This window comes from Poeciliopsis prolifica, unplaced genomic scaffold, assembly GCF_027474105.1.
Source record: "Poeciliopsis prolifica strain line A6 unplaced genomic scaffold, Auburn_PproV2 SCAFFOLD022, whole genome shotgun sequence".
Lineage (NCBI taxonomy): Eukaryota > Metazoa > Chordata > Actinopteri > Cyprinodontiformes > Poeciliidae > Poeciliopsis > Poeciliopsis prolifica.
In genome coordinates, this window is record NW_026562397.1 from 7,723,398 (window position 1) to 7,735,513 (window position 12,116).

Here is a 12,116-nt window from a genome sequence, read left to right on the forward strand (position 1 = left end):
TTTCCCTTGGCTGTGTCTCCCTGCCCTGTAGACCTCCGCTCTGTCTCACTGATGGCTCCTGTGATTGCAATCATCCATCTTACTGTCAAAAGCAACAAAAAAAAAAAAAAAATAGGGGGGCAAGAAAGTGTGTGTATTACACTTTTCCTCCCTCGTGTCCGGACAAACACGGCCCCCCCACCGAGAGCAGCGCCGACCAAAACAGACTCGTGTGATTAACAGAGGGAACACGAAGTGGGTGTGCATCTTTCTTTCTTCTTCCTTGTTGTGGTTGTTGCTGCCCCTCGTCATGTCGCATGATCAGTCGCCGCAGTGTGCGCCGGGGAACGGTGGACACGTCTGATCTCGCAGCCCATCAAAAGCACCAGAGACTCGCTCCCTTGTGGCCACGCAAGCGGGGGCCCCTCACATCAACACGCCTCTGTTCAGTAGACAGGAAAAACAAGAGTGCGGAGGAGGAGGAGGAAGGGTGGAGGAGGAGCAAGGGTGGAGGAGGAGGAATGAGGGAGGATGAGGGGGAGACAGAAACACAGATGAAAGACTTCATGAAGAGGCCGGAGAGGAGCGTGAAGACGCCTCGGAACCACGCTCACCCACCGCTCTCTGTTGCCCGGAGCTAATTGAGCAGCGAAAGTCAACTCTGATTCTTGTGCAACTTTGTGGTCCTTTCTGCAGAGACCAGGTGCTGGCCTGTGGAGAGAAGAAACCGAGGGAAATGTTTACAGGTCAACCAAGCTGTTGTCATGCTCTTTCTTCTGTAGGATCTCCGGGGGAAAAAAAGTGAGGCCAAGAGGAGGAGGGAGGCATGTTCCTGCTTGTCAGCGGTGCTGCTTGATTGTGAAACTTGTGCTGAGGTTGTCACCATCTGCAATGATGGATTCAGTGTTTTCTTCTTTTTGAAGAAGTGTTTCATTATCTCCAGGCAGAGAATATTTAATGTCAGGTTGTTGAATGCGATAATGCCATTCCCTCATCAGAAACACACACGGAGTGTTGCCTTGATTCTTTTGTGAATGCTTGAGAAATCATTTATTCTCTTGTTGCAAATATTCAGAGGTGCAAATGGCCTGCTGGGACTGAGCCCCGCCTTCAAGGATGAAGCTCCTCCCCCACTCAACTCCTTCAGACTAGCCAGCTGCAATTAGCGGACACCTGGTGAAAGTGACCATCAGCTGCTTGTCAGCGCAATTCAGGTAAAAAAAAAAAAAAAGTCGTTAAAGGTTAATGGAGGAGCCATGTTGTGGTTACTTCAGAAAGAGCAAGGTCTTCTTAAAGAGACAGAGGACCCAATTTCAGGGCATCAAATTAAAAAGTCAAATTTCTTTTGAGTTATATTTAAGATATGCAGCATTTTCATAACAACTGAACGTGACATAGTCACTTGATTGTGCTATAAAATGGCACTTTGTGCTAGAAAAATCCATAATACTACCTCTTTCATGGAATAACAAAAGAAATTAAAAACACAAAAAATCATGATGCATCAACAATAACGCTATCAGGCCTTATTCTCTCAAGACCTGATAGTAATAAGACTAATAGTAACAAGAGGAATAGGAATAAGAAAGTGCATCTTGCACTGATTTTCAGAAAATTAGGTTATTTTAGGGAAAAGAAAAACAACTACAAACAGTCACGCTGAGCAAACATGAAGAATATTCATTTATTATAAGTCTTACAGCAATTTCTGGAAGGCAGCCTCATTCACAAGTAGGAATACATGGATCAAAATCAAAACCACTACAAATTCTTGGCTCGTGTTCGATCCTCATAATGATAATGACAACAAGTTAATGACTTTGCCCAAGGACAAGCCAATCTTCATTGCCTTATAAAATCACTGCAAATCGATTTTCTTTCCAGAACAGGTAACGGAGTCATTTCTGAATCAACTGTTTACCTCTTCCAGGAAAGCAGCTTGACTTGCATCTCTGAAATGTGAGGGTATAACAACCCAGAGCAGTTATTTCTGCCCTTCTGAGTTTCATTTGAACACTTTGAGGTCTATAAACAGCTGATAGTGGCCAATAAAAAGCATGTCTCTTGTTAGAGGGGCTTTGATTTATTTTATTGTTATGTAGTTCTCTTTTTATAGAGCAGTAAAAACTTAAGAGTTACAAATAACTAAAATACCAAACTCCGAATCTGGACTCTGACGGAAACAATCTTCACACTCATCTGTTTATAGTTTGCACGTTTTGGTCTGCTTTCAACGTTGTCGTCATCGACAGATCCGCGGTTCCCACTCCACTCCGGCGAAACGCTTCGTATGTAGCGAGCGGGCGAGAGCCAAATCGATCCTCTCCTCGACTCCTGGCGGAGGAAAACATGTTTCCCTCCCAGAAGGATTCGCCCCCCCCTCACCGTCTGAACTCTGTAGTGGAGGAAGCACAGATCGCTCCAGACGCGGTGGTGGTGGGGGCTTCACTCAGAAAACCTATCTTGATCACTCGTGAGACACATCGCGCAATCAATCACGCCGGTTTAAAAGGAGACCTCAGAGGCAGTTTATTCAACAAGTCAATGTAACCCTGTCAAGTTTGCAGCTCCATCAGCTTCCAGGTGCGTCGAGGGCCGAGTTTTCCTCTGACTTCCAGATGTTTGCTCCGGTTTATGTCACGTTGATGTTCTTGGAAGCCTTTCCTGCCTCCAACAGCATTAACACAATTTATAACACAAAAGAGACGATGGAAAACAAAGATTTTTAGATCTGTACAAAGTTGGGGTTTTTGTTGGACTTTGTTGAAGAATGCAAAGGCCTGCAACCTAAACCCAGGAAAGGAGATACATTTACTTATCTCTCTTTTATCTGATGAAGGAAGGATGCCAGAACCTCCATTGTAATTTATGGCATACTTCTATGTAAGACAGCAGCAGCAGCAGGGTGATAAAGAACAATAAATCATTTGGTGTGGAGGAAATGTTCAGCATCTCTCTTCTACAAAGAACTTTTAATACCAAGACTTATTCATGTCGCAGAAAAACAACTATAAATCTGGCAAGTACAGATACAAAGAACAGCTACGCATGTCCAGTCATAACAAAAAAAATTTAAAAATGCCAATATTCCCGTACAATTATTCACACAAATGCAAAATGATACAATAACGTTAAAGAGGGAGCCGTTTCTGCCTCCAGTTGACGCCTGCGGGCTGACGGAGGGCTCGGCTGGCTTGGCGACGCTTCGTCTTCAGGCTGGAGAAACCCAGCGGGTCTAAAACGCTGCTGAATCCAGATCCCTCAGAGTTCTCTGCACAGAGCGACAGACAGAAAAACCGGTCAGCAAGGCCGCATCCCTCCTCCGCTTCAGAGGGACAGTTCGAGATTCCGCATTCTGAGGCGCAGCAGGTGGACGCGGTGCGAATGTCGAGTCAGACGCAGACAGCCACACACGAACTCACTCTCAGCGAACTGCGATGGAGCGCCCCTGCAAATCTAGCATGCCAGCTTTTACATGAGGTCATCGAAGGTTTTCAACGAGGATTCGGTCTACGACCCCGCCGATGACCCCTATATGTCTTACCGAATAGTTTATTTCCTAAAACAACCGTAAGGTGTAGTAAAAACAAACCTCCAGTTCTTATAGCAGACAAGTCCAAGAAAAACAAAAAAGGTGTTCAGGTTTGTTAGCTAGAAGTGTATCGTACAGGCAATTCTTTCTAAGAACTTAGAGGTGATTTTCCTGATACTTGCCAGGTACTTTACCCCCAACTGGAAATCTGGTAGGTTCTTGGACAGCAACCTGTAAGTTGCATCAAAGCTCAATAAAAGTACTTGGTGTATCTCTAAAAGTAACCACTATAGCTACTGTAAAGTAGTAGAGAAGTTCAAAGAAAGAACCCGGAAAGCTCAGTGTCGAGTATTGAGAAAGTAACCATTAAAGTAATTACAGTACTAACTAGGAAGATAATCTTAGGTTGGATCTGAGTAAAACCAGTAAGATCCATTAAGATTCCTGAATCGACCCAGTAAGTTCCTGAAAGTAGCCTCCAAACATTACTGAAGTATCCTTGAGGTTGTGGTGAAGTATGGCTTCTCCTCACCGTGAATCCCAATCATGTGCTCCAGGATCAGAACCCGCTCGGCCAGGATCTTCAGGGCCTCTCGGAGCTGCTGCACGGCTTCGCCCTGAACAACACCACCCTCTTTAATAGGATCCGTTTTCAGAAAAATAAAAGAATCCAATCTGCAACGCCTCTTACCTCATTCAAGCTCACTCCTGGTTCTCCTTTTGGGCCTGGCGCTCCCTGAGAGGGGAAAGAAACGCGGGTCGTCACCTTCAGGATGTTCGGATGTGTGAGGTTTACGCATCACATTGAATAAACTTACAAGTTGGCCCTGCTCTCCTTTGGAACCTGGCGCCCCCTAGAGGAGGAAAGATATGAGTTACCAATATTTCACCACTTCACCAACCTCGGATCACACACTCATTGGAAAGAGATCAGGTTTAGAGACGGAGGGCCCACTGGAGACCCGACTACAGATCAAACATGGCGGCCCAGATTAGTGCGGCCTGGCCGTGGAGGAGAGGCCAGGATTAGTCACGGGTTGGAGAGAGTCTTTGAAGAAAAGCTTGTCCTCCTTTAATGTGTCCACCGGTGCATGACGGGGTCATTTACAAAACTAAAGAGCGCTCGCGTTATTAATAAGCACCAAATACGTTCAGACAGCCCGTTAATCCAATAATGGGGGTCATTTTTACCCTTTCCCCTGGATCTCCTTTTGGGCCGGGTCTGCCTGGAACACCCTCCCTGCCCTGGATTCACACAAACAAAGACGCGGGCATTAGCAGTGCTGTCCGAGACGACCAATTATGACTAAGTGAGAAAGACTTACGTCCCGTCCTGGGAGACCAGGTGTCCCTGCGGGTCCTCGTTCTCCAGGGGAACCTGCAGTCCCACACACAAACACCATGAATCATTACTGAACGCTGACACCGTTCAGGAAATATGCACAAATCTGGTCAAACTCTTGGTTTTTAATATTCCCATAGAGAGTATTCCTGGTTCAGTCGTCCTTGTTTGACTGTTTCTCTCCACTGTCTCTGCATGCTTAGACTGATGTGTTTTAAAACAGTTGATGTCACACGATCAGCTGCTTCCAGATGTTAATCTGAACCTGGATCAGAACTGATCAGACGGATCGATATAAACCTCTGATGTCGGACAACATTGACATCTGTTGATTGTTTTTGTTTGTTTTGGACATCTGAAATGATGCCTGTTGTTACTGGTAACATTAAAATTAATTCAGCTCAAACTGGACTATTTGGCGCAAACTAAAATAAACGAAATAAACCTCTGGCAATTAAAACTTTTATACATATAATTCATGAACATTCACAGAAAACAATAAACAAAATCCTGCTCAATCCAGTGTCACAACTTCACTGCTCATTTTCTCTGTAAATCCCGCATGTGTGACGCTACTTGTTTGTAATTGCACGCTCAGCCGGCTGCAGGACACGACATGGTGCGCATGCGTAATGCGCCGAGGCCGCCACGTGCAGTTTTCCCTCCAACATGCACACAGGAAGCGGCTCGTGTTCCTACCCGAGGGGCCGACGGGACCAGCGGGACCGGGAGGGCCGACTCTGACCGGAGGCTCAGCCAGGTCCTCCTCTGAGGGGAAACATCAGCGTCAGTCACAACCAGCACGCGAAAACCGTGCTGCGTCAAAATGATTTGAACTGCAATGAAATGATCGTAAACCTGCAGGGAAAATCACACAGAGATAAACGGCTTCTTAAAATAAACGCTGCCGTGACGTAGCAGACGAAAATACCCATGATTCCCCTGTCCCTGGGTCACCGAAGGTCACAAACCGCAAAGGCTGCACAAACAAAACAAAAACAAACGGCAACATGCTGTCATCTAATTATAATTGTTTATTATTGATAATTAAAAAGTTTTTTTTTTTTTTTACACTACTCTCCCTGCAGCTTTAACCCTCTACGGCATGAATTTTTATTTTATGAGGAAAAAAATATTTCACCCTAGTTTTGGGAGCTTGAGGGGGTCTTTATAATATATCAATCAGAAAATGTGCTCCACCCTGCCCCCCCCACCAGATTTTGGTTTGTTGCCTCAGGGCAACAATATGCTATGAGGGTACTAAAACGCCAAGGTTTTCTTTATACTGTAGTATGTATTTAATAAGTGGAATGATGAACAAACAAGCAGTAAATACATTAGAATAAGTTTATTTTCAACAACAACAATTTCAACAAGTTTCCTTTCAACAAACAGCCACAAATGGTTTATCAATTAGTGCATTAGAGATAAGCTGCATGCAGGTGCCTGGTAATCCACACATCCATCCATCCATCCATTTTCTGAGCACCCTTCTCCCTAACGGGGTCGGGAGGTGCTGGTGCCCATCTCCAGCTACGTTCCGGGCAAGAGGCGGGGTCACCTGGACAGTTCACCTGGACAGGTCACCTGGACAGGTCGCCAGTCTGTCACAGGGCAACACAGAGAGACAAACAGGACAAACAACCATGCACACACACACTCACACCTAAGGAGAATTTGGAAAGACCAATTAACCTGACAGTCATGTTTTTGGACTGTGGGAGGAAGCTGGAGTACCCGGAGAGAACCCACGCATGCACAGGGAGAACATGCAAATTCCGTGCAGACAGACCCCGGGCCGGGAATCGAACCCAGGACCTTCTTGCTGCAAGGCAACAGTGCTACCAACTGTGCCACTGTGCAATCCAAACAATGACATGTATACTGCTATACCCATAAATTGTTCCAGTTCTTTTTTAGCGAGGTTCAGGTGTCACACTGAATTGCATATAAATTTGACTGCTCTACAACTACTTCCAGAATGTCTTCAGAAGAAAACATCTTGAAGTATTTGTAGGGGGAAATGATATGATCTTATTTTGGAAGGGGTTGCACAGTGGCACAGTTGGTAGCACTGTTGCCTTGCAGCAAGAAGGTCCTGGGTTCGATTCCTGGCCTGGGGTCTTTCTGATCGGAGTTTGCATGTTCTCCCTGTGTGTGCGTGGGTTCTCTCCGGGTTCTCCTGCTTCCTCCCACAGTCCAAAAACATGACTGTCAGGTTAATTGGTCTTTCCAAATTCAACCTAGGTGTGAGTGTGTGTGTGCATGGTTGTTTGTCTTGTTTGTCTCTGTGTTGCCCTGCGACAGACTGGTGACCTGTCCAGGGTATACCCGCCTCTCACCCGGAACGTAGCTGGAGATGGGCACCAGCACCTCCCGACCCAGATAGGGAGAAGGGTGACCGGATAATGGATGGATGATTTTGGAAGACTGGCCTGCCATTCTGGGTAATCAGTGATATTGGCACTGTGGGGTGTTCTCCAATGGGGTAACAGTGGAACAGCTTCCTGTGATACTTCATCATCTTCATTTTCCTCTTCATCCACAAACTCATTGTCATCAGGCAGGTCATCTGTTTTCAAAAGAAACCAGTAAGCATAAAAGAATAGGTCATATATACCTCTCTTCACTCACTGATGTACAAACGCACATACATGCTCATTCCATACAGTATGCTACTCTACTGACTGAACCCTAATCTCCTAACTCTCCCTCAAACCTGATTTTGGAGTCAACTCTTCCTCACTGTCACTCTCCTCTAGCTCATTGTCAGAAGGAATGAGCCTAACCGCTTGATCATGTTCCTTTCGCCCATAAAATCTTTGTGCATCCATTTCCTGTGAGTAATAGTAGATAGTACAGGAAAAAATTGATTATGTTGATAACTACACATTCCTACACATCTCCATCCATGAGCATGTTATAGTTCACACAAAAGTGGTCTAACTGCACAATGTTGCCCTGAGGCAACGAATGAAAAACTGCCATTTTAGTAAAAAATGAAGACTAAAGGTGTCTTTACTCAATGAAATATGCTTTTTCACTTATTCATGCACATCGCACATATTATTTATACAAAATTATTCAAATTTAAACATGTAAAAAAGTGAAATTTATCTTACCTTCTGCTAGCGGTGTATTCAAGTCAGCTGGGGTCCAAAAAAAGGATTGTTTCACCCCAAGACAAAGGTCAAAGCCACGCCCAGCTCAAATTTCATTGGTCACAGACATATCATCAGACTTTTAATGTGATGTTTTACTTAAAAAAATTTAAAGGGGCGGTGTGTGGGCCAAAATAGTGGTTTGTTGCCTGAGGGCAACACAATGCCATAGAGGGTTAATGAGTACAAACGGCAACGACGGCGCGGAAAAGATTTATTCCAAACCATACAATGTAGAATATAAGTGGCTATAACTTATTCAGCATGATTATTAATACAGTCTGGTCACTAAAGTGCATTATGTGATAAAGTGAACACGTAACGCAAAATGCGTCTATTCTTCAAAGTGCTAATGCATGTGGGAGAGTGATTCAAGATTGAGTTTGATTTATTTCCTGCGTCGAAATGCAGAGATAAAGTTAATTCACGAGAAACATTTGGACACAGCTGCGCCGCAATGTCTTCTTAATAGCAGTTCAGAGGGATTGCTGACTTGTTTTTAATCGCATCATACAGAGAGAAGTGACCCATAAAGAGCAGGCCCTGCAGTCTTAGTTTGGTTTGCGTGATAAATTGGTAATTTATCAGTTTTAATGCAGAATCTGGCTAAAGAATCCGTCTCCACTCATATGAATCTCTGCACATTTTGTCACTTTGCAACCACATTTCACCCCAACCTTGTCTTTATTTGGATATTTATTGCATGCCACACCCACAGTTTTTTAAGTTTGTTGCGAATTTGGACTCAAGATCAGCGAATGATGAGTGGAGAAGCAGTCTTTGAACTGCAAGTGCAACTTCAGCCAAACTGGCACGACTACATCCAACCTCGTACCCTCAGGCAGAACAGAGCGGTGATGAAAGTGAAACATGCGACTCCTTCTTTCATGGTGAATGCGCCCCACAATGCCAGAAAAGGTGTGGCTATCTGACTGCAAAGACCACAAAACCAACGACTGTAATTTCTGTACTGAACCAACACCCAGTTACAGTGATTAAGTGAAACAGAACACAATAAAGGGTAAATTTAGAGCAGCAATCCGCAAAGCAGAGTGGTAGCTATCTATCAGTTCCCCGGCACTTTGTTTTGCAAATAATTGGTCCTGGAAGTCTGTGATTCGCAGCTGCAGTGTCGGCTGTCGGTCTTTGGCAAATATCCTCATCAGTTTTGTAGATCTGGGCAGAAATTTAATTTAATCGTTCTTTTGGAAAACAAGCTCAGTCAGCGTGAATTAACTCTGTATGCACAAACACATTCAAGTCTTATCACAGATTCTTGAATGGATGTAGACGTGGACTTTGACTGGACCCTCAGCGTTTCTTCCAGGACAAAATAGTATTTATCTCCATTAACTCTGAGCAGCTTGCTTGTTTTCCCATGATATGGTGCTGCCACCACCATGATGCCCTGGTGAGTTTCTGCTGCACATGGTGTTTTGATGATGGTCCTGACTCATTCATCCTGTTGTTGCGTCTGCTTCATGATTTGCATCAACATGCAGGAAACAAACACGACTTCTTCTGGCTTTCTTGTAACAGCAGTGACTCTCTGGATTCGTCATGAGGTTGTTTTAGAAATCATCACGTAATGAACCAAGTCATTTTTTGTTGGTTTTTTTCTTTCTAAAACATCTTTTGGAAAGTAAAAGGTGGTGAGTTCCTTTCTTTCTTTCTTTTTTTAAATCAAAATCACCATTTTGAGGGATCATAAATTCACGCCACACTTTTCAAATGTTTCCACGTGAAACATGCTAAAAACCATGTTTGACTTTCCTTCCACTTCCTGATTGTGTGCTATTTTGAGCTGGCCAATCACATTTAAGTCAGTGGTTTTATCATGACAGAATGTGGGAATGCTCAAGTCGGGGATAATTACTTTCAGGGCAGCACACACACACACACACACACACACACACACACACACACACACACACACACACACACACACACACACACACACACACACACACACACACACACACACACACACACACACACACACAACCATCCACTCCAACTGCAGAGAGACCAGTAAACCTAATAGTCATGTTTACCACTGGAGGAAGCTGGAATCCCTGGAAAGAATCCACACATAACACGCAAACTTCATGCAGAAAACACATCGGGCTGGGACCGTGTTGCTGCAAAGGAGCGGCGATACCAACAGAACCAGCCTGAGGCTCAGGTACAAAAATTTAAAACAAACTTGAGAACAGACACACGTTTCTGCAAAACCTTTAGTGTGCAGTGAGAACTGAACCTTCACCCAAAACCGAAATTTATATTTTCTTTTAAAAAAATAAAAACATTTTCAGTAAAGTCTGTTCCAGCCCTGAAATATTTTTTTTTATCATGACGGCAAGAAAACAATAGATGTGGCAGATAAAGGTCAGCAAAATATTGACATGCATCAGATGTGGGATTTGTAAAAAATAGGCAGATAACATTGAATGCCTGTCAACATAAAGGTAAAGATAATTTTTTTAATATAACACATTTTCTGCAACGAGGCAGTTCAAAGTGCTTTAGTGTGCATCAGCGTTTCCTCCAGAAAACCTGAACCCATCACACACATTAAAGCTCACTGTGTTTTTGTGCTGAAAAATGATAAAAGTTAAAAAAGATTCAGAGGGGAACCAGCGAGCATCATAATTTAAGACAGGAGGGGCGCAACTGGTGCTGTGTATTTAAAAAAAATTATTTAAATTAAATAAACCATGCTGAGCCTGGTGGTTGGGGGGCAACCGCCAGGCTTATAATGTGCTGAGGGAAATCCTGTGCACATATAAATACGTAAAACACATATTCTTAGCTTGCATTTAAAGTTTTCCTCTAAGATGAATGTCGCTGTGGATTTAAGTTTGGCTGGCCGATTCGAACGACGTCTCGTTTCACAGTGCAGGGACATGCGATCAAACGTTTGACAGAACACACCGGACCTAGAAGTCCCGTCTTGGATCCTTCAAAGCCCATTAGTGGGAATAGATTCAGTCTGAAACCACCTCACACTTCCTCACCACTTGAGCATATGCTCAGTGTCAGCCTCTCTCCCCCATGTTGAGGCAGCCCAGTTACATTATGGCTGCAGTCCACAGAAAAAAAAATAAATAAAAAAATGAAAGAAAAAGGGTCTAGAAGGAGCAGATTTCCCTCTGGAACTAATTTTCTAATGCTACAGTCTCCTCCAGTCTGGCCGCCTCCCAGAGAAACTCCACATGAGTGGCAGAACATCTCCTCCCATGTTCAAAGCCAGGCCTGCTCTTGGCTCTGAGCCGTGGTCAGTCCCCCAACCACCCCCCCCAACCCACTCCAAACGCAGATTGTTGTGCTGACAGCTAACAAATTAGACCTGATTTACAGCCAGTTCCCCCCCACCCCCCCTCCAGTCCTCTGCCTTCACTTACACGGTCCCACAGACCCAAATCTTCATAGCTGCAGACCCGCAGACACGGTCCCGGGCTCAGAGAGGCAGGCGCAACCAAAAGAGCCTAATCAGAGCCAGCAGGCCTCCAGAGGTAATGATCATTACACAGACTCCTGCTGCCTCCCTGTGGCAACACTCTAGTACTGGATGTTTAGAAAAATGATGCGTTCAAGATTTGTGTTTTTTTTTCTTTTTCTTTTTAGATCAAAAGGAAGATTTACTTCGACGTGACAGACGGCGTCAAAGCCGAGACGCCATGTTAGCGGGGAAAACGAAGCAACAAGCCAGGTTTCTACGAAACACAATGCGGCGACGCGTTCAGTTCTTCATGTTTTCAAAGCAGCCACAGCTAATCTTGTGATTTGTGCTTCGGCTTCACTGGTCGGTGGCTGTGCTCATTAAAGCCCCAGTGTGTCGAGGCCGAGCAGGCAACAACAGCAACGACACACACAAACAATAAAACGACAGCAACTCGCAAAATGATGGAGGCTCCTTTCAGATTCTCACATTCTGTCACGCTATAAACTTCAATCCATTGTTTTTTATGTGTGTGTGACTGCAGTTTTCTTAAGAGTCTGATTTGGTGATGCCTTGCATTAAGTCCCCTTTACTCCAGTAACACTCAATAAAACTGCTTTTAGACAGGCAGACAGACTTTCTTGCAGATTTTAGACTTAA

At 44.3% G+C, this 12,116-nt stretch overlaps 1 protein-coding gene across 2 annotated transcripts in view; it reads right to left on the reverse strand.

Moving 5' to 3' along the window:
- Positions 1 to 1,649: 1,649 nt before the first annotated feature.
- The window catches only part of LOC129369921 (collagen alpha-1(XXVI) chain), a 33,128-nt gene continuing 22,661 nt past the window's right edge, over positions 1,650 to 12,116 (reverse strand). For both annotated transcript variants that reach the window (XM_055045592.1, XM_055045591.1), the window contains exons 8-14: positions 5,553 to 5,621; positions 4,837 to 4,889; positions 4,703 to 4,756; positions 4,330 to 4,365; positions 4,203 to 4,247; positions 4,044 to 4,128; positions 1,650 to 3,250 (exon numbers count right to left, since the gene is read on the reverse strand). In XM_055045592.1, coding sequence (XP_054901567.1) covers positions 3,111 to 3,250; positions 4,044 to 4,128; positions 4,203 to 4,247; positions 4,330 to 4,365; positions 4,703 to 4,756; positions 4,837 to 4,889; positions 5,553 to 5,621 — 482 coding nt within the window. In that variant the 3' untranslated portion in view covers positions 1,650 to 3,110. The remainder of the gene's footprint in view (positions 3,251 to 4,043; positions 4,129 to 4,202; positions 4,248 to 4,329; positions 4,366 to 4,702; positions 4,757 to 4,836; positions 4,890 to 5,552; positions 5,622 to 12,116) is intronic.